At 44.0% G+C, this 23688-nt stretch overlaps 1 protein-coding gene across 1 annotated transcript in view; it reads right to left on the bottom strand.

The window, feature by feature from the left end:
- Positions 1-23688, bottom strand: part of LOC137571500 (uncharacterized) — a 189014-nt gene that overhangs the window by 91732 nt on the left and 73594 nt on the right. Inside the window, 1 exon segment of the mRNA XM_068280710.1 lies at positions 1437-5120. Within this exon segment, the coding sequence (XP_068136811.1) occupies positions 1437-5120 (3684 nt within the window).

The following is a 23688-nucleotide window of genomic DNA, read 5'->3' as shown; positions in this document are numbered from 1 at the left end:
TGTGTGAGTACCACCCGTCGATGAGTGGCTTTGGCTTACTACGCAGTTATGCCATGCTTGTACACAGAGAGGCGTGTGGTCATGAGAGCATATCTAACCAGCTTTTGTTGGACATGTTCAGATGGACTCTGCTCAGCAATATTGGGGTTGTGGATGGATAATGAAACTTCTGGACCTTCTAGAGGGCTCCCTCTACTTAGGTAAGTTTAAACCTTTCTGTTGTGCTCATTTTTGTAGAATGACTCAGAAATCTATCACAGGTCTGAGTGCTGTCTTCACTTCCTAGTAACCAAGACCCATGCCCATCCTCTCAATATAATGATATAGTTAGAGCAGGGTGTGGCCATATTGTGGGGGAAACCACACCTTCGACTTGTGTTCAAGTGAATGACTAGACAAATAGTGTCAGTATGGTTTGCAGGATGTGACCTAGACCATTACCATTGCGGGATGTGACCTAGACCTTTCTCTGCTTTGATGCAGAGGCTGATAAATGGTTGTGTGGGAGCTCGTTGTTTTTTTAATTGCTCATTATAGAATGGATGGGAAGGAAGAATATAATTCCGGCTTAACTTGTAGTGGGCACTGTGTCACGTTTAACACACTGTTTGTTTTTAAATATAAATAATGATACGATTCCGATGTAAGTGATATTTCACACAACTGATAAGATTTTGCTTTTCCCTTTCACCAATAACACCAACTTATTCACCACTACATTCTTTAAAGGGATCCCGAGCTGAGAGGGATATGCAGGTTGCCATATTTATTTCCTTTTAAACAATGCACGTTGCCTGGTCATACTCTGCCTCTAATACTTGTAGCCATAGACGAGGCATGGGCAAACTCGGCCCTCCAGCTGTTACGAAACTACAAGTCCCACAATGCATTGCAGGAGTCTGACAGCCACAGTCATGACTCATAAGGGCAAATGCATTGTGGGACTTGTAGTTCCGTAACAGCTGGAGGGCCAAGTTTGCCCATGCCTGCCATAGACCCTGAACAAGCATGCAGAAGATCAGGTGCTTTGACTCGTCTGACTAGATTAGCTGCAGCTTGTTACAGGGTTGTGACTCAAACACTACTGACACCAGAAAATCAGCAGGGCTGCCAGGTAATTGGTATTTTCTAAAAGGATATAAATATGGCAGTCTCCATATCCCACTCACCTCGGGTTGCTCTTTAAGGACAAGAAAGATCATTTTAAATTACTGATTATGACACCAGTTCTTGTCAATAAAAGTGTCTGAAGAAAATCTGTTTTGCCCATAGCGTAATATCGTAATTTTACTTCAGGCGTTTACGGTGTGACTAGGAGAACATAATTTGGTTTCATAGGGAACATGAGCAGGTCTCTTTTCAAACAGTTTTTAGCACATCATTGGTAATTTAGATAATATTCAGTAAATTATGTTAATCAAATAAGGCTCACTTACTTCGTCACGTAGTATATCATTCGCTGAAGAGGCGGTGTAGATGCTTGCTTGAGATTGGCTGCTGATGCCACTGTCCTCCTTCTGGCACTCATTTTCTAAAGAATTAGTCGTCCATGGCTTAAATATCATAGATGCCTCTTGTGAGTCTAAGTAAAGATCCACTGGAGATCCCAGAGAAGACATGGAAGCAGCGCTGGCCCTGGAGTTACGCAGACTTTTACGCTGAAAGTTTGGCCACTGACTCTGTGGTTTTGGGCTCATGGGTCGACAAGGCATGGAACTCAGTTCAGAGTTTGAAAATATGTTAGCGTGAGAAGTAGTGGGTGATTGTTTATTCGGTGATAAGGGATGATCATATGTGTTAGCTGTAGAGCAGTAGGTTGGCTGATCAGATAAAGTTCTTGCGTTTGCCCCACACTTGTGCGGGCTCCTTTTGTCTATGTTGTCAGCACTACAGTTTTGAGGGTTAATAGAATCTTTATCATCTTTAGAGTCTGTAGAGTCATAGTCCTTTATTTCTGCCGGTGAACTGCTCAGCAAATCTGGAACCACTGATGAGTTTTCATTGCAGGGTTCCAGTTTCTCCTTGGATGGTTTTCTCTGTTTGTCTTGGTTAATGGCCTGTGTTGATAGACCTAGCACACTAAGCCTTTTCAGTGACTCTCTTTCCTTATTCTTTCGTAGTGCTCTCCAAGACATTTGATGAGCTCTCATTTTTTTCTTCTCCTCTTTGCTTATGTTGTGTCTGTCTGTTGTAGTGTCTACTTGTTGAGCTGTATGTTCTCTCTCCATATTTTTAAAATCAAACAGACTGGAGAAGGACTTATGAGCCCAGGACAACCTCTCTTTCAAGCGTTTGCTTTCTACATTTTTATTGTTCTTCACGTCACTGTTTTCAGACTGGTGCTTTGGCTGCTCAGTATTTTGTGCTTTCTCTAAAGGTTCTGGCATACTAACATTTGGAATACTACATCTGAGCCTTGCAAAATTATCTATATCTATTCTGCCTGGTCCTGAAGCCTTTCTCATGCTCCTATTGTACAGAAAACTATTTTCAAATAGCTCATCATCAGATAAGTCTGAATTCTGATCATCTTTGCATAAATGAGCTATCTGTTTATTGCTTAGAACTAGAGGCTTATTGGAGTTCAAGTGGTTGCTTTCTTTGTTGCTTTTTACTGCAGGTGTCTCAACATTTTCATTTAGCTTTGTGTTGTTTTCTAGATTGGGTGGTTCAGAGTTTCCTTCTGGTACCTCTAAAACTAGAGGCAGCTGTGAAGGCTCACTGTTTACATGTGCACTTGTGTCTTCCTCCACCATTTTGGAGCTCCAACTTTGCTGACACTGTTCACAATTACCTTCGTTTTTAATGCCATCATTAATGATACTAGAGGAGCACTTATCTTCTAGTTCCATAAGGCAAGTATTCAGATCTTTTTCAGAAGTGGATGTTGATACTGTAGGCAAAGCATTGTCATTACTTTTCACATGATATGAACTATCACATTTCTTTTCATCATCATCAAGATCATCATCTGAAAAACTAAATTCTTGATTTCCTGAACTGTCAGAGCTTTCTTCACTATCCAGACATGGACCAGTGTTTGAAGAAGCTGTTAGGTCTTCACTAAATTTCTTCAGCTCCACAACTTTTGCCTCAGAGGTTAGAGTAATTATTTCTGGCACACAAGGTCCATTTTGAGAAACATTAAACTTTTCATCAGCCTGTTCTTCTGATATTCCTTGAGTGGCTGTTGACTGCATACAAGGTCCATTTGGAGAACCAACAGTCGTCTCATTGGCCTGTTCTTCTGATATCCCCTGAGAGGCTTTTGACTGCATACAAGGTCCATTTGGAGAACCAACAGTCTTCTCATTGGACTGTTCTTCTGATATCCCTTGAATGGCTGTTGACTGCATACAAGGTCCATTTGGAGAACCAGAAGTCTTCTCATTGGACTGTTCTTCTGATATCGCTTGAGTGGCTGTTGACTGACTTCCTTTGCATGGTTCCATTTCTTCCTCCAAAGAAGTCAGAGTATTTTTCACTTCCACACAAGACCCACCTAATTCCTTATCACACTGTTGTGGACTCTGCTTCTCTTGACTAGATTGTAAAATATCATGATCCAAGTTCTTATCACTTAAACCTTCGACATCTCTGGTTTGTTTAGTAGGGCTACTACCATCTGCATTATTTGTGTCAGCTAGAACGTCATGTTTTGCTGTATCTGTACTTGTGTCTAAATCTTCAATGTAAACATTTGTGGGATGCTCCCTGGTGATAGATTCACTTTTATCATTGCAACTCTCTAAGGATTTCCCTTCAACAGGTCCATCATCCGGCTTGTTCCGTGTCGCCTGAGCGTCTGTTCTTTGAATAGATATTATAATAACAGCAGGTTTAGTAGGAGAAGTGCTACCTGAATTAGAGATCTTTGATTCCGTTCTCGAGGGTATTGACTCTTCTCCACTAGCATCCTTCTCCGCTTTGTCAGAGCAGTTTAATGTCTCTTCTGTATCATGTTCAGGCACAATAGGTTTTACAATCCTTGTCGCAGAAGAATTGCATTTGTATGCTATTAATGAGTTCTTTACATTTCCAATATTATTTGGCCTACTTTTATATGTATCTGGCTGTAATTTGCCATTTTCTATTTTAGAGGCATGATCTGTAAAGGAGTCACTGCATATTCTTTGCACTGGCTTATCCCTGAGAAGTGTTTCTTGTACAGTCCAATGATCTTGAGAACTGTGATTCCACTCTTTTGATGAATGGAAGTCCTCTTGATAATTATGCTCTTCATGAACTTGATTATCTGTTCCCGATGATGCCCTCATTAAAATTCCATTACAGTGATCAAGGCAAGTGGAAAATATATTCAGATTAAGACTTTGAGGGAAAGGCTCTGCAATTGCACTTGACTCCCCTTTTCTTGTGTCATTCTCAATATGTTCTGTTGGAAGTTCATTGTGGCAAGAAGGGGCTTTAAAATGAATGTTAGGAAGGCTTTGGTGATATTCACTTAAATAGGCCACTGGGAATGTATCTGTTTTTGCACAAGGTAGGCAACCTTCTGACTGGGATATAGTGTTTACTTCTTTTTGTGTTACTATCCTACCATCTGTACAGCCTAATAAATATCTGGTTTCATCTGTCCTCACTATTATCTCTTCAGACAGTCCATTGATGGGAACATTATTGTTCCTTGTATCATCTTCAGATTTTAGATCTGTAAATAAAAGATTGTTTCTTATAGTCAGTTCTTTGTCATCATCCTCATTTTCTGTGTACAAATCAGAAATAAGACTATTGTGACATGAAAACAGTGGTATTTGTGCACAGGAGGAGGTCTCTGTCTTATCCTTTTGGAATTTCAGAGTTTCATTGGAAAGAAATGTGTTGTTTGAGTTGATGCTATTGTCGATATCAGAATCCACATCCACAGTTAGTTCTTTCTCCAGTAGAAGACAGTCTGATTTTTTGCTCAGATCATCAGCTGTGTCACTACACACGGAATCAATATCAGAGATACTTTCAAACACGTCACTTTTCAGTTCAGATGGACTGTCACTTAAACATGATCTAGTTTCAAAGTAATCTTCCTCTTCATTGTTCGGCCCAACAGTGAGGTCTTCATTAAATTCTAGCTGGTTGTCCGAGTCTTCATTTACTTCGGGGCTCTGTAATGAGAAACTGATGTGAGTAGGAAAGCATAAACAGATTACATGTCTGAAATCGTCATCAGAAAAATTATCAATATAGTTTGAAATTCATGTGAAATTCATTAAAGGAATACTATCGATGTATGCATTTATTTTTAAATGCTGTATGTTGTAGCACACATTAGGACAAGTACTAGGAGCAATTTGATTCCTCACACAGCTGTTCCTCTCAGCTGTAAAATCCTCCGTCAGTTTTGGCGTCAGGGTTGGATACAAAATGTATCTAATACTGAGCTCCCAGAGGGCTAGACCATATCTCTGCACAGGGGAGTTGCTATCAACTCCTCAGTTTATAGTTTAGTTATCACCGTCCTGAAAGAATCTTATTGATATGGTGGTAAGGGGTTAAAGATTCTAGCAATGTGTGTTTATTATCTTTGCTTCTCTTGACTGATAAAGATACTAATAATGCTAATTGTAGACTGTCCCTCTCAGCAGCTTGTAAAGTGGATGCAGCCTGGAGTGACTCACCACAAGCAGGCAGCCAGTCTGAGTGTAAACACAGACTAGTGTTATAACTTGTTATATTCCAGCAATATTCCAGCTCATTTAGTTACCTGTTACCACCTCAGATCAGCCTATTTCTCCTCATGTCTCCTGCATGCTGTGAGTGACACAGTGAAATATATTTGTGAGCTGTGTGACAGAGTAACCAAGCAGCTCAGGGTGACCCAAACTACTATGAGCTGTGTGAGAAATTAATTTTTAAGCAGGGATAGCGAGAGAGAGACCTGGGTGAATAAATAAAGTGCCCCTAGCACTAGTGGTAATGTGTACACTAATATAGAGTATTAAAAAAAAAGTCGTTTCAATCGATAGTATTCCTTTAAGTAGGTAGAAAAAACAAAGTTTGTAAAAGTAATACCTTTTAATGGCTAACTGATAAAGTTAAACTATGCAAGCTTTCTGGGATCTAGTCCCCTTCTTCGGGCATATTTCCATATTTAAATATAGAATATATGGAATTTCCATACTTCAATATGCCTGAAGAAGGGGACTAGCTCCCAGAAAGCTTGCGTAATTTAACTTTATCAGTTAGCCATTAAAATGTATTACTTTTGCAAAACTTTGTATTTTTTTGGCTGCAGAAATATTTTTTTATGTGAAATTCATAAAACCGTGTTTACAAAGATTTTAAACATCTCTTCTCAATAAAACCCCTTAAACCTTTTAGTTGTACCATAAGCTGGGTTTCCACTACATCCTATAATAGTCTGATTTATGGAATGGACACAATGAATGAACAGACACGTTGACAGATCCTGTCTTAAGCATAGGATCTGTTTAGAAATCTGCTGACATATCCATTCTGTCTGGTGTCCATAGCAGTGGTGGAACTCAAAGTTTTTTTATGGACATCAGATGAAAGTTGGACTTAATCATACTAGCAATGCTATAATTCCAAGTGAAATACAACCAAGGACGGTGCTTCTATAGGGGTAAACTGGGCAATTTCCCAGGTCCCCAGAGCTGGCTGACGGCCCACCTGATCTCCCGGGCACACGCTGTCTGGCCGGCACACTCCATCCTGGGTCCTTCTATCTCCATTACCATGAGTGCTTGTTCTCCATGGCCCAACGGCATGTACAGTAAGTACTCACAGAGAATGCTGCCGGAGCACAGAGAGCAGGTGCCAGTGTTCGATGAGGGAGACGGAAAAACCCAAGAGAGAGCTTGGTGGCTGGACAGGTGAGCATGCTCCACTGCAAGTACTCTGCAACCAAATGGAGCCCAAAGGGACCACTGTTGGCTTGTGGGGGAGTCAGGGGGCTTGTCATCTGGCTCTGAGGTCCTGGAAGACTGTATTATCGAGTGGGTAACAAATGGGTCACTTAAAGCTGCATTCGAAGGGGCTCTCTTTATACTGCTGTATTTGAGGGTTAATGGGTCAGGGGGTCCCCGTATTAATTTGTGCCCAGGGACCTTTTTTAGCTAGAACTGCCCCTGAAACACAAAGCACTTCACCAAAGAGAGGAGAATTTGCCATCCTTCTTTGAAAGGCATACCTCCCCATGCATAGAGGGCTTGTAGCTATAGCACAGGGGTTCACACGCTCAGCCAGTCTCTAACTGCACATTACACAATGCTAAGGCTTAGGTTAGTATGGTTTTAGTGCAAGTGGTGAATGCTTTCTTTTTAAACAAACATTTCTAAGCCAGGCAAAATGTTTACTGTATATAATAAATGCATTGCATGGCCGTGGATTTCAGTTCAGACCTGCCCCAGGCAGATCATAAGTTATTATTATTCTGCATTTATATATCACCATCATCTTCCATGGAGCGGTACAATAGAATATATAACACAGATAATTCATCCTTAAATAACTCATGGGAGGCACCTAAAAAGTTGTTATGAATCATGCTCTGATAGCAAAGGATATAACTCATGCACTATTTTGCATATAGGTGTTAAATTATGTGCAAATCTGAATCATGAGATTAAGGGGTGTCAGCAAAAATGTTAAAACATAGATAAAATAAGTGATAAAGACATAAAGGAAGTTTGGAGAATCAGCTCCTATGTGTGAGTATGTGGACAGATGAGGGTCTGCTAGTATGTGTGAGTATGTGGACAGATGAGGGTCTGCTAGTATGTGTGAGTATGTGGACAGATGAGGGTCTGTTAGTATGTGTGAGTATGTGGACAGATGAGGGTCTGCTAGTATGTGTGAGTATGTGGACAGATGAGGGTCTGCTAGTATGTGTGAGTATGTAGACAGATGAGGGTCTGCTAGTATGTGTGAGTATGTGGACAGATGAGGGTCTGCTAGTATGTGTGAGTATGTGGACAGATGAAGGTCTGCTAGTATGTGTGAGTATGTGGACAGATGAGGGTCTGCTAGTATGTGTGAGTATGTGGACAGATGAGGGTCTGCTAGTATGTGTGAGTATGTGGACAGATGAAGGTCTGCTAGTATGTGTGAGTATGTGGACAGATGAAGGTCTGCTAGTATGTGTGAGTATGTGGACAGATGAGGGTCTGTTAGTATGTGCGAGTATGTGGACAGATGAGGGTCTGCTAGTATGTGTGAGTATGTGGACAGATGAGGGTCTGCTAGTATGTGTGTGTATGTGGACAGATGAGGGTCTGCTAGTATGTGCAAGTATGTGGACAGATGAGGGTCTGCTAGTATGTGTGAGTATGTGGACAGATGAGGGTCTGCTAGTATGTGCGAGTATGGGGACAGATGAGGGTCTGCTAGTATGTGTGAGTATGTGGACAGATGAGGGTCTGCTAGTATGTGTGAGTATGTGGACAGATGAGGGTCTGTTAGTATGTGCGAGTATGTGGACAGATGAGGGTCTGCTAGTATGTGTGAGTATGTGGACAGATAAGGGTCTGTTAGTATGTGTGAGTATGTGGACAGATGAGGGTCTGCTAGTATGTGTGAGTATGTGGACAGATGAGGGTCTGCTAGTATGTGTGAGTATGTGGACAGATGAAGGTCTGTTAGTATGTGTGAGTATTTGGACAGATGAGGGTCTACTAGTATGTGCGAGTATGTGGACAGATGAGGGTCTGTTAGTATGTGTGAGTATGTGGACAGATGAGGGTCTGCTAGTATGTGTGAGTATATGGACAGATAAGGGTCTGCTAGTATGTGTGAGTATGTGGACAGATGAGGGTCTGCTAGTATGTGTGAGTATGTGGACAGATAAGGGTCTGTTAGTATGTGTGAGTATGTGGACAGATGAGGGTCTGCTAGTATGTGCGAGAATTTGGACAGATGAGGGTCTACTAGTATGTGCGAGTATGTGGACAGATGAGGGTCTGTTAGTATGTGTGAGTATGTGGACAGATGAGGGTCTGCTAGTATGTGCGAGTATGTGGACAGATGAGGGTCTGTTAGTATGTGCGAGTATGTGGACAGATGAGGGTCTGTTAGTATGTGCGAGTATGTGGACAGATGAGGGTCTGCTAGTATGTGGACAGATAAGGGTCTGTTAGTATGTGTGAGTATGTGGACATATGAGGGTCTGCTAGTATGTGTGAGTATGTGGACAGATGAGGGTCTGCTAGTATGTGTGAGTATATGGCCAGATGAAGGTCTGTTAGTATGTGTGAGTATGTGGACAGATGAGGGTCTGTTAGTATGTGTGAGTATGTGGACAGATGAGGGTCTGCTAGTATGTGTGAGTATATGGACAGATAAGGGTCTGCTAGTATGTGTGAGTATGTGGACAGATGAGGGTCTGCTAGTATGTGTGAGTATGTGGACAGATGAGGGTCTGTTAGTATGTGCGAGTATGTGGACAGATGAGGGTCTGTTAGTATGTGTGAGTATGTGGACAGATGAGGGTCTGTTAGTATGTGTGAGTATTTGGACAGATGAGGGTCTACTAGTATGTGCGAGTATGTGGACAGATGAGGGTCTGTTAGTATGTGTGAGTATGTGGACAGATGAGGGTCTGCTAGTATGTGTGAGTATATGGACAGATAAGGGTCTGCTAGTATGTGTGAGTATGTGGACAGATGAGGGTCTGCTAGTATGTGCGAGTATGTGGACAGATGAGGGTCTGTTAGTATGTGTGAGTATGTGGACAGATGAGGGTCTGCTAGTATGTGTGAGTATATGGACAGATAAGGGTCTGCTAGTATGTGTGAGTATGTGGACAGATGAGGGTCTGCTAGTATGTGCGAGTATGTGGACAGATGAGGGTCTGTTAGTATGTGTGAGTATGTGGACAGATGAGGGTCTGCTAGTATGTGTGAGTATGTGGACAGATGAGGGTCTGTTAGTATGTGCGAGTATGTGGACAGATGAGGGTCTGTTAGTATGTGTGAGTATGTGGACAGATGAGGGTCTGTTAGTATGTGTGAGTATTTGGACAGATGAGGGTCTACTAGTATGTGCGAGTATGTGGACAGATGAGGGTCTGTTATTATGTGTGAGTATGTGGACAGATGAGGGTCTGCTAGTATGTGTGAGTATATGGACAGATAAGGGTCTGCTAGTATGTGTGAGTATGTGGACAGATGAGGGTCTGCTAGTATGTGTGAGTATGTGGACAAATAAGGGTCTGTTAGTATGTGTGAGTATGTGGACAGATGAGGGTCTGCTAGTATGTGCGAGTATGTGGACAGATGAGGGTCTGTTAGTATGTGTGAGTATGTGGACAGATGAGGGTCTGCTAGTATGTGCGAGTATGTGGACAGATGAGGGTCTGCTAGTATGTGCGAGTATGTGGACAGATGAGGGTCTGCTAGTATGTGCGAGTATGTGGACAGATGAGGGTCTGCTAGTATGTGCGAGTATGTGGACAGATGAGGGTCTGTTAGTATGTGTGAGTATGTGGACAGATGAGGGTCTGTTAGTATGTGTGAGTATGTGCACAGATGAGGGTCTGCTAGTATGTGTGAGTATGTGGACAGATGAGGGTCTGTTAGTATGTGTGAGTATGTGGACAGATGAGGGTCTGTTAGTATGTGTGAGTATGTGGACAGATGAGGGTCTGCTAGTATGTGCGAGTATGTGGACAGATGAGGGTCTGTTAGTATGTGTGAGTATTTGGACAGATGAGGGTCTACTAGTATGTGCGAGTATGTGGACAGATGAGGGTCTGTTAGTATGTGTGAGTATGTGGACAGATGAGGGTCTGCTAGTATGTGTGAGTATATGGACAGATAAGGGTCTGCTAGTATGTGTGAGTATGTGGACAGATGAGGGTCTGTTAGTATGTGTGAGTATGTGGACAGATGAGGGTCTGCTAGTATGTGCGAGTATGTGGACAGATGAGGGTCTGTTAGTATGTGCGAGTATGTGGACAGATGAGGGTCTGCTAGTATGTGTGAGTATGTGGACAGATGTGGGTCTGCTAGTATGTGTGAGTATGTGGACAGATGAGGGTCTGTTAGTATGTGCGAGTATGTGGACAGATGAGGGTCTGCTAGTATGTGTGAGTATGTGGACAGATGAGGGTCTGCTAGTATGTGTGAGTATGTGGACAGATGAGGGTCTGCTAGTATGTGTGAGTATGTGGACAGATGAGGGTCTGCTAGTATGTGTGAGTATGTGGACAGATGAGGGTCTGCTAGTATGTGTGAGTATGTGGACAGATGAAGGTCTGCTAGTATGTGTGAGTATATGGCCAGATGAGGGTCTGCCAGTATGTGTGAGTATGTGGACAGATGAAGGTCTGCTAGTATGTGTGAGTATATGGCCAGATGAGGGTCTGCCAGTATGTGTGAGTATGTGGACAGATGAAGGTCTGCTAGTATGTGCGAGTATGTGGACAGATGAGGGTCTGCTTGTACGTGTGAGTATGTGGACAGATGAGAGTCTGCTAGTATGTGTGAGTGTGTGGACAGATGAGGGTCTGCTAGTAGCACAGAAGCTTTGACATGCCCCCACACAGTGGCGTTTTTTTACTGTTGGCAGGTGATGTAGCTACTGCATGCTTGTTTGGCAGTTGGAAACAGCTGTAAACAGCTATTTCCCACAATGTAACAAGGTTCACAGACAGGAAACTGCCAGGAGTACCACGGTCCTCAGAGTTTCTTGCGGGAGGGGTTTCACCACAATATCAGTCATACAGCTCCCCCTGATGGTCTGTTTGTGAAAAGGAAAAGATTTCTCATGTGAAAGGGGGTATCAGCTACTGAGTGGGATAAAGTTCAATTCTTGGTCGGAGTTTCTCTTTAAGTTATGTTCAGTAAAGTGTCTCTTTCCTTTTACTTACTGTATTTGTAAAAAAAAAAAAAAATCCACCTTTGTGCTATTTGTGGTCCATCCCTAGTATGTTTTGTGATTTTGTTTTCAATTTACCAAGCAGAAATCAATCCCTAATAACAATTTATGAAATACTAAGTAGATATTGTAAAGTTTCTCTACCACTGTTACAGTATAAAGTACCAGTCTACCACTTGTTATGTTTGCCATCTTTCACAAGCAGAATGAATTAGATAAACAGTATACAGCTTTTATAAGACTATGAAATGTTAATATAACACCAGTGAATAAAACAGTTAGCGTAAGTGGTTGGTTGAGTTTATCCTTTAATTAAGATTCCTTGAATGTTTAAACTGTTGCCCTGGTTTTATTCTGTGATCCATTCTTCACTTTCACAAAGTGAGTCATTAATAATTTGAATATTTGTGACAGCTTTTGTAACTAACATAACATGTTTCTAAACCCCTTTTTAATGGATTTTAATTTGTAAATACATTCAGAATTTGAAATATGCAAATATGTGGATATTTATCTGTGTGTTTGGAGTTGTGTGTTTGCACATAACCCTGCTAAGTTGTATACAAGCAGAACAACAGAGAGTGTGGTAAGACTGTGTAGGCTTTAGGCCCTGTTCACATTAGCGTTCGCCGTCCGGATTTGCCGGGCCGGATCCGGACCGTATACTGTACAAACGGAACGGACGTTCGGCATAGCAATGCAAAGTCTATGCGACCGTACACACGCGTCCGTTCCGTACGGACCGGAGCCGGACCGGATCCGGACACTTTTCCAACATGCGCTATTTTTTAAGGTCCGGATCATCCGGCCGACGCACCCGGACCGGAGCCTGACTGCACCGTCCGGCAATAGAAACCAATGGGAAACGGAAAGCACAGAACACACTGGCTATAAAAACTGGACGTTCTACCCCACTTCCTATGCGTTTTCTAGCGGCCATTTTGGATGGGGACACACGGGCACAGCATTTCTGGAGTGGAGCAGCAGTGACTTTGTGCTGGAGCTGTTTGGAAGTATGTCGGATGTGGAGGTGAGGCCCTACACAGCGGAGGACCTGATTCTACAGGTGCAGCTTCTGCTGACCTCCCAAACCCCAGGAATTTATATAGTGTGTTATCTCTTTAACCACCCTGGCGTTCTGATTAAATCGCCAGGGTGGCTGCGGGAGGGTTTTTTTTAAATAAAAAAAAAACTATTTCATGCAGCCAACTGAAAGTTGGCTGCATGAAAGCCCACTAGAGGGCGCTCCGGAGGCGATCTTCCGATCGCCTCCGGCGCCCAGAATAAACAAGGAAGGCCGCAATGAGCGGCCTTCCTTGTTTTGCTTATATCGTCGCCATAGCGACGAGCGGAGTGACGTCATCGACGTCAGCCGACGTCCTGACGTCAGCCGCCTCCGATCCAGCCCTTAGCACTGGCCGGAACTTTTTGTTCCAGCTACGCTGGGCTCAGGCGGCTGGGGGGACCCTCTTTCGCCGCTGCTCGCGGCGGATCGCCGCAGAGCGGCGGCGATCAGGCAGCACACGCGGCTGGCAAAGTGCCGGCTGCGTGTGCTGCTTTTTATTTGACTAAAATCGGCCCAGCAGGGCCTGAGCGGCAGCCTCTGGCGGTGTTGGACGAGCTGAGCTCGTCCAGACCGCTCAGCAGGTTAAAAAAACGGATCCGGATTGCAGCCGTATTCATACTTGATTGAAAACGTATGCAAACGGACCGGATCCGGATAGGAACCGTACGGGTCCAGTATGGTCCGGGTTCCGGTCCGGACATCCGGTCGTTTTTTCCCAAAAACGCAAGTGTGAACAGGGCCTTATCCTTACCAAACAACGTGCTGACAGGCAGGCCCGGATTTACCTCACAGGAGCATATAGGTACAAATGTCCTGGCACCATAGACTTCACCCTCTATAAATCTACAAACCCCACCGAACAGCACCGCACATGTGCTGGCTGGTCCAGCTTTCACTCCTCCCTCACTTCCATTGCCCAGCGCAGGTAGCTACAGGCGCCATTTAGTATTAAATAACCAGAAGTACCCTCAATATTAAGTAGCTAGAGGTGACCCCAAGTATTAGGTAGCTGGAGGAACCTCAGTATTAAGTAGCCAGAGGTGCCCCTCTTCTGACAGGGAGATTTCATCAGTGGAATGCAGGGAGCTGGGTGAGTAACTTCTTATTTAGGGCCCGTTTCCACTAGCGAGGTTTCCACGCTGAATCAGCAGAGTTTCCCCACAGGCAAATCTCTCCCATAGGGTTCAGTGGCACCGCTGGCCGAATCGCTTGCGCTAGCAATTCGGCCGACATTTCCATCTGTTTCGGTGTGGGAGGCTGTGAATCCCATAGCCGTGGCACGGGTGATGGGATTCGTCTGTGTATCCGCACATCGGGAAGTGACGCCATGCGTCTTGCAGACGCGTGCGGCACAAGTGGAAACAGGCCCTCACACTCTCATCAGGACTCTGCTGCATAGGGAACGAGGGAGGGAGGCACTCCGGGGGGGGGAGTGAGCCGCCTTTTCATCATCATGCCCCTGAAGGCACGTGCCAACAGTACCTTATGGTAAATCTGGGCCTGATTTTGATGCTCTAGTATATAGCCCCATTCATTTATATTGAATGGGATTGCACCAAACTGTACTCACCATTAGTAGTGCCAAATGAGCTGTACAACTTGGCACTGCTTGCTTCTAGTGTAAACAGGCCCTAACGCTGGTCCTGGACTGGTGTCAAGAAATCTAAAGGTGAAGTAATCTATGTTTATAACATCCTATGATTTTTGAGATTTCACAATGCATTACATAGAATGTTAGCTTTTCTAGCAATCAGTTCTAGGGACTGTACTAGAGAGAAGGTGACAGTGCCACTTATCATTGAGGTCTGAAGCTGCCTGCTACACGTTTAGGCACTGGCGTAACAATAGGGCCTGCAGCCCCTGCTCCCATGGGGGGCCCGGGCCCCCCCCCCTGGGGCCCGCTCGGGCCGTTTTGTGGGGGCTGGAGGGGTGGCAGCATGAGGGGAAAGCCTTGGCCACAGTCGGCGGGGAGAGGGGAAGTTCCCCCCCTCTCCCTTACCTCGGGGCTCTCCTCTCTGCGCTCCCCTCCAGCTTAAAGTGAAACTCCGGACTAAAAATCTACTCAGCAGAACTGAAAAGGCTTGGTGTTTCTTTAATAGTTTCACAGCATCAGAACTTTGTTTTTCTTACCAAAGCATCATTTTTAGCTGCATTTTTAGCTAAGCTCCACCCATCAAAGAAAAAAAGCCCGGGCTTTTTTCCCTGATGCTGTGCAGAGCATGATGGGATTTCCTATGTTGTTGTTCACGTTGCCTAGCAACTGGGAGAGGTGCTCAGGACACAGGACAGTTGGAACTGTGTCTCATGCTCCCTGTCACCTCCTTTCAACCAAAAAGATGGCTGCCATCATGAAATCAAACATTTGCCTGCTCTTTTAAAACAGGCTGGGTAAGAGATTATATTACCTACCTATTTTAATTAACATAACTAATGTAACTTAATGACAGTATGTTTGTTTAGGCTGGAGTTCCTCTTTAAGTTACAGTGTGGGCAGCGGCGGGCAGATACATACCTTCCGTGCGTTCCACCGCATACTACCGTATATGGGCGTGCCAGCTACTACACAAGGTGAGATTATTTAAGCTTTACTTGATCTGATATACTGTATACCGCTTCCTAAGTGAGCTCTATTTTCTGGCTTGCATACCAGATTGAATGACCACTGCGGTGGATTTTCAAGAGCAGCACCCATTTTGTGATTTTGATTTTAACCACATTGACGCTCCACAGCTCGCTCCTTCTGTTCACAGAAGTTATTCTCTACACTATCTCAAGCTAGAATGCTGGACCTGTTCAGAACAACTAAAGCCAGTCAGGTTACAGTGATGAACTGTGTGGGTCAATACCAGGCCCGAGTAATAAAGTAGTAGAGTTCCTCACAGCTGTCTGCGAGTAACACGCAGATCATGTGCATTCTTTAAGGCAAAAAAGTACATACTTACCTCAGAAGAGGGAAGTATCTTCCCCCATCTTGCATTCCAGTGCTGAAACCCCCAGAGCTCTCTAAGCATGAGCGCGGCCACACTGTGCAAGTGCAGGACGGTAGCATGGAGCCGCCGCTCGGGTTTGGTGGAAAAAGCCAAGTCCATTTGGCTCTGTGCTAGTCCACACGGGCTAGCTGTCTGCGCAGAAGCTGGTGGTTCCAAGCGCTACCATAGCAGTAATGTTATACTGCACAGGGTGCATAACAGTAGTTTGGTGTCCCCCAACTCCTCCCTCCGAGCTGCAGCGCCTAGCTCACTGGTGGTGTACTAATACTTACGCGTCTCCGCAGTGCAACCAAGCTCTGTTAATAAGCTCTTCTCAACGGGCTTCAGGGGGGTCTCAGCACTGGAACAGAAAGGTGGAGGGGGGGCTAAGAAATTTTGATGTGTTACACAATGACAATAAAGCGCTTGAATCTTGCCAGCGGAAGCCTCTGGATTATCCACAAGCTTTCAGCTACCTATGTAAGCACCCATTTGGGCTATTCATTTTAAATCATGCAGCAAACAAATGATGTGCTCCCCAGAGAAACATAATGCGCTATGAATGGGCTGCTGACTGTATGCTGGTCGAGCTTTCTCTTACTGTACAAGAAAACACAGGAGTGGAGATAGGTAGCACATGACACTTAACCTATTGTGCTTTGTGTTCACTTAGACATTCTAACTGATAATTTCTTCCTTCAAGAGATTGTTCCAGTAAGGAATCCCGGTCGTCTCTGCCTGGACTTGTAGCAGGAACATGCCAGGCCGCATTCTGCATAATGACGTCTTTCATGTGAGGCGATACGCATTATCCTCTCTGCACAAAGGCTTGGCTAGATCTATAGAGTTATACCGTGGCAACGTTCCAGACATTTTATAATTATCCCCATAAGTGTGATGTGTTGATAAAAATCCAAATGTAGAAAAAAAGAAACATACACCTAATAGGAAAAAGTCATTTCCAAAACTGTTCTAAATTGTTCTGATTCTGTTAAGTGAATCAGATACTACTGCAACCATAGAGTTCAGCAGGACTGACAGGCAACTGGCATTGTTTAAAAGGGGCCAGGGCTGGTTTAATCCACATGAAGGCCCCAAGGCAAAAGTAACCTGGGCCCCCAAACCACCAGATCCCCCAGGTGGTCTCCCCTGAGCGCTTCCTGTGGCCCCGCATGTTGCCATGTAATAACTCACCTGTTCCGGAAGCTGCTCTGTCCTGGTCTCCGTCTTCAGCCCCGTTGCCTACGTCTTCCCCATCCGGCGTCCTCTCTCCATCCAGTGTCTTCTCCATCCAGCTCATGTTATGGGTAAATAACATGCGCCGGGCATAGAGAAGAGGTAGCGAAGGCAAATAGAGATCGGTGGCAGACAGAGAGCAGGACGGAGCAGAAGGGGCTTCTGTTGCTGCTTGGTTCACTATAATATAATATCACTGCACTGTATAGTATTACTGTACTGATCAGACTTCAAGAGTGGAGGTCCAGGCAGAGCTGTGTGCAAAGACTGTTGCTTGGAGAGTTGCAGCAGTAACTGTATGCTGGGAGACTTCTGGCCAGGAAACTTTAGCACTTTATTCCACATAAGCTAATCAATGAACCTTCATGTACCGGTAGATTAAAATGAAGTTCACCACTAACATTACGTTTATACAAGACTAGACAGGACCGGATCTAGACTTTTGCTGCCTGAGGCAAACTTATGAGGATAGGCCTCCCCCCCTTCCTCCCCTTCCCCCCTTCCTCTACCCCCCCCCCCCCCTTTCCTGATTTGGAATGATCGCACAGCACCCGACAATTTACTCTGCTTCAATTAATGTTCTCAATCAGCAAGGGAGCATATGCAACAACCTGAGACATGACATGCTGCAGCTCAACACAAAAACACACTGGCTGGCTGGCTGTGAGTCTGTAACAAACAAGCTGCTCACCATCAGCCAGTTGGCCGTCCTTAATTCCTCCTCAGTCAGGACATCAGTGCCACCACCACTGCTGCTCTCCTGCCTCCCCCCCCTCCTCACTCACTGTCAGACTTCTCACACAGCACAACAAGCTGCTTTTCCCCAATAATGACCTCTTTACATCGCTCGCTCTCCTCTCGCTTCTCCTCCTACTCGGACTGCATGCTGTTAGTGTAAACACACAGTACAAACATGCTGCCCCTGCAATCTCTGCGCCTGATACAAGTGTTTCACCTTGCTTTATGAGAGAACCGGCCCTGGGACTAGAAAAACATTGTTGCCTGACGGGGGGCTATAAGTTGCTGAAATATTTGTCAATTATCCCATAGATGGTTTACATTAAATCATATCTCCCAATAATTGCTCCGTCTATGGATCTTCCCATGGTCATGAATACAGCTTGGTGCACTCAGGGATACAATGTAAAGTGTGGTTATATCACATTGGCAAATATATATACTGTAGTTATTGTATTACTTTTCTTTCGAGAATGATATGGGACTTTGGCAGAGGTGAATCATGCACTTCTGGTAATACAGGCAGGCAAGGCATATGTATATGACTGAGTCTCTTCCAGATTACAACACCAGAAACTGAACATTGTCACACTCAGCAATCAAATCCTTGGGCAACATTACCACCAACAAGAACAAATAGATAACCGGAGCTCAAGCTATATTTCTTCCTCTATTATTAATAAGCTGAATTCATAGCAATAGACAAGCATGTTTCTGGCCACCGTCCTTCCTCAAGTACCTACCTAGCCATCTGAAGACTAACTCCCTCTTATAAAGCTTCAACTACCCCCTCCCCCTTGGAGGCACAAACGTCACACCAGTACATGCCCCCTTGCCCACATACTTACACAATAGTACAATCAGGGCGCTGACCAGCAAGTACAAGTAGGGGGGCGCAGGCAGAAGGACATCACCGCTATGGAGCTTGTGTTGAAGCCAAATGGAAGAAGATTACCAGAGTGATCACCTTCCTTGCCTCCTCCTAAGCTGCCTGCGTCAGACGTCAAGTCATCATCACGTCATCACCGCGTGATGACACCTGATGTCCTGTAGTGGTACTGCAGGCTGTCAGTGTGCGGCGCCCATGGAGGAGTCAGCTTTCTGGGCTCTCTTAGTCTGTGTGTTTTCCTGGTCCCTGCTTCCTCCTGGATCATCGGCTGGTCACAAGTATGTAGGCAGATCTACTTGTGACCTGTGGCTGTGTGATTGTCTCTTAAGAATAAGGATTCACGAGTCCATGGGGTTGGGGGGGGGGCGCAATTTTTACACCCTCGCCCAAGGTGCAATTTAGCCTAGAAACTGCCCTGAGTACAATCAAGTCATACACATATACAAAGATGCAGTATTGATGGTTACAAAACAACTACTTTGATTAAACTCTTCATTCATGAATCGTGCCATCAGGGTTTGGTTTGTGATTCCAGAAAGCCTCTTTTTCACAGAATATTTGTACAACTGCTACCATCTTCCAAAATACATCAGTACAACTGGCTCACAAAGGCCTTGATTCATTCAGCTGCTTCTGTGTTAGGGTTGGGCAGTGTGGGCACGGAATTATTTAGTCAGAGTTTGCCCATTGTAAAATCTTCCCTCTCCTCGATTTACTTTATCACGGGCGGCGCCATCTTTAGTCCTGTCCTGGGCAGCTCAGTGAAATGTTTGTTTATGGAGAATTCTGAAACCAGTGAAAATAATGCTTGGTCTCCAAGAAAGCTCTGGGAGGAGAATTCCTCATAGCCAAGCAGCCTTGGCTAAACATCACTGGGAAGTTAGGGCATAGCAATGTACTGCAATATATAGATATGGGAAGTGTTTCTGATGCTGAATCCAGGAAAATTACAATAAAATGGGTATCCTAAATAATTTACTGCTTTCTACTATATGTCACTACAATGGCTCTTTAAGACTATTGTATGTTACAGAGTATTGCATACAGTAAATACCTAAGAACATTTAAATAGGGACTTCCTGGGGGTCCATGCGAGAAGGAAGGCCTTGAGTACAGATTTGTAGAAGAGGATGTAAAGTAGGTAGATTTAAAAAAAAAAAAAAAGTCTGCTAAAAAGTCCAACTAGAAAAACAAAAAACAAAAATACATAAATTCAGAAGTGCTTAATGCTTTATTGCTATCCCATAAAAATAAATCAGCGGTGAATAGTACAGCTGTATAAGTATGTTCCCAATGATATTTTCCTGATAAGCTAAATGCACAGACCACACACAAAACATGTCTGTCCCTGTGTGTTGTACTAACCCTAAACATTTCCCAAGCCGGTCAGTGACATGACTGATATGGTTTCATCTTTACAGAAACAATTATAGCATGTACTGTCTTTTAATCATCATTGTCTACGGATCCAGCCCAGGTCCCACTATAGGAGTTAAGAAATTGCTTCATGTATATGCATAAGTGTACAACAATTAAGATGCAATAGTCATTACGAGTCATCGCAATTAAGTTTTGTCTGTGTTGTTTTGTCAGAGTTCCAAAAAACGTCAATATGGGAAAACCCTAATTTTGAGGATATGCTTAAACTAACTAAGGGCTCGTACACAGTGGCGTACCTATGGAGCTATGGACCCCAGTACAAGTTTTACATGGGGTCCCCCCAAGTACTCTATACATAACAATTGATACGGCGCACAAAAACCTGCCAAGAAAATCCAGTGTCAAAGGTGCAAGGAGGGGATGGGTGAGTTTGTTAATAATCACTACTGTTCAGAGCATCTATAGTTAGAAGTTACCAGCACAGGAACAATAAAGAGCTAATACTGCAGTTGATGGAGGACCCTACGGGGCCCCTCTGTCCCAAGAGCCCCGGTGCGTTCAAGACCGCTGCAACCCCTATTGCTACACCACTGCTTGTACACATGCCCAACTGATGCCATCCATCGGGGATCAGGAGCTGATCCCCATGGGCAACATCACTGGCCCAGACACATGGGGAGAGACGACGAGCAGTGTATGCGTGATGTCACATGGTGGGTGGGGCAGCGGCAACAACAATGGGATCAGCCTCGCCGGGGTTGAGTAGATACATCCGGTGGATCGCTCACGGTTTGGATGTTGGGAGTCATCGGGTGCCGTACACATGCTGAACTGTAGGTTGAGGCGGTCATCTTCAGTCAGGCGTGTGTACGAGGCTTAGGACAGAATAAATACAGCTGGCATATGTAAGTGTAAGGCTACATTCATGCAACTACTGAGGCATCTGTTTTGGATAGGAAATTCTACTATGGTTACTATTGTTCCATCTACTAGAAACAATGAAAGTATTGGCATGCCTGCAACAATGGGCATACCTGTGAGTATGAGAGGAGCCTTTGGGTTCATAAACATGCTGACATTTTGTCATGCAAAGGAATTGTGACTCCATCCTTCGGGCGATAGTTTAGGGACCAAGTCCTGTACAGACGCTTCACTCTCGTTTTGTGAAGTAGAACGGAGGTAAGATGTGTGGCGGATGACAGAGCAACTTCTGGCGGAGGCGTAAGGAAGGGTTTGCTGTCGTTTTGGACTTTTAATCGAGTTCGGGAGACACCACAACCTATACACGTGCTTGATTCTCGGCCGAGTTCCATCTAGCCTGTGTCGCCTTTGGCCATCCTTGATCAGGCAGTTTCAGGAACAAGCGCTGTATAGACATGGCATTTGGTTCTAGCTGTGCTGTCACTCACTTAATTCCCTATTGACACTGCGAGTTCCAGTTAGCACAGGAATAGTTGTGAGTCGGCACACAGACAGCAGGAAGGAACCAACTGACAAATATTTAGTGTGTTAAAAACGACAAAACTAAACAAAAAGGGGGTTTGGGTGAAGTTAGGCTCCAATTAATGTAGGCTGTGGTGTGCATCCCTTGTACCCCCCTAGTGATAGAACTGCCAGGGATCCACATTTCAATCTGAGCTCCCCCTAGTGATAGCACTGCCAGGGATCCACATTTCAACCTAAGCTCCCCCTAGTTGTAGCACTGCCAGGGATCCACATTTCAACCTGAGCTAGGCCACTGACTATATATGATGTCTGCGTGTGTTTCCTTTGGGTTCTTCAATTGTCTCCCAAAATCATTCTGGTACTTTAATGGTCTTCCCCAAAATTGGCCCTAGAATATCATAGGAACATTAGATTGTAAGCCCAGCAGATGGACAGTTAGTGATGTGAATTGTCCATTCTATTAATTTTACCTTTTATTTATAAAATGCTACTAAATTATACACCACTGTACAAAAAATAAGGGTAAACACTACAAACTTACATAAACAACAAGCAGAAGCTACTATAACACAGGAGAAGAAGAGGAAATTTGCCTCAATTCACTAAGGTTAATTCCTGTCTTTAATAACACTTCTGAGCTGTTTTACAGTTATCGCCATGGTGATATAATTGTGATAACTGTAAAACAGCTCTGAAGAGTTATTAAAGAAAGGAGTTAACCTTAGTGAATTGAGGCCAATATTAATATTGACCAATAGAGCTTACAATTTAAAGGTACGTTCACACATGCAATAACCGTTGGCCGAAACAGCCAATAACAACTGTTTCAACTAACAATCATTATGTGTGTACTGTGGCCACAGATCAATCGGGCATTATTAAGGATCCATCCTGTTTTCAACCCCCACTGCCGACTGATAGAAGCCAATCCGTCGGGTGGCAATCGTGGTCCTTCTGCCCCCTTACATGGCAACAGAACACATTGTTAGCCTTAAGGCTAGGGATGTGTCTGAAAAGCATCATTCCCTGAATTTTTGCCCAAGAGATCCTTACTAGATCCCTGGTGGGTGACAATTTTTGGATGTGTGTACTTAGCTTAAAGCAAACCTGCACTGAAGAATAAAAGTCAAAATAAGCATACACGTCATACTTACCTCCCGTGTAGTCTACTCCTCAATCTCTTTCTCCTCTCCCGCATCCTGTTTGTCCACTGTGATCAATGGAATTCTCGGTCCATTTTGAAAATGGCCACTAACCCATAACAGCTTTCTGGTCTGCACACTGTTAAACTGTAATATCGCCCACTTGAGCCATAGGAAAACATGGACATTACCTTGCTCATCAGTTGTCCTTTCAATTATAACTGACTGCAACTGATATATAACTGGCAGCAACTGATATATAAATGACAGCAACTGATATACTTCAGCTCCGACAAAATTTTGTCAGAACTGAAAGGAATCGTTGTAAGAAGAAAATGGTAAACTTCTGAGAGGAACTGACAGCGAGGTAAGTATGTAATATTCATTTGCAGGTACATCATGTGTTTATTTTAAATCATTTGACTTCGCTCAGGTTCACTTTAATATGTACTCAGTATAACGGCTGCAGAAAAATCCTTGTTCTATATAAATGCATATTATAATAATAACAAATGCTTTGCACTACCAGTCAGATATCAAGACCACTGCATGTTATGAGAATCTGCACATTCACTTTTAACCTCAAAGGATAAAAAAGTTCTTAATCTCAACAATACAAACTTACAAGAATCTCTTTTCCTCTCATTCAGCCTTAGCCAAGAACACAGAACGGTTGGATAACTGAATAAATACAAGGATACTGCTACCACCACCGCAGCGTAATCACATCACAAATACAGTCACACATTCCCATTCAAGTACAAAGAAGAGACAGGACATGCAGTGATGTTTACATTGGTTGGTGTATGGACAGCGTCCAGAATACACATGTAACATTGTCTGGGCAGATACAGAAAGTATTAAATAACCGTTATATTGTTCGGCGTTTCTTGTAAGAAATAAAGAATGTTTTACCTCCGAGTTGTGAGCTCTGTGGCCCGTACGGGAGCGGTGTGGATCGTCCGCCGG

The sequence above is a fragment of the Hyperolius riggenbachi genome, chromosome 4 (genome assembly GCF_040937935.1).
Source record: "Hyperolius riggenbachi isolate aHypRig1 chromosome 4, aHypRig1.pri, whole genome shotgun sequence".
NCBI classification, from domain to species: Eukaryota; Metazoa; Chordata; class Amphibia; order Anura; family Hyperoliidae; genus Hyperolius; species Hyperolius riggenbachi.
This window is presented reverse-complemented; position numbering and strand designations above follow the sequence as displayed.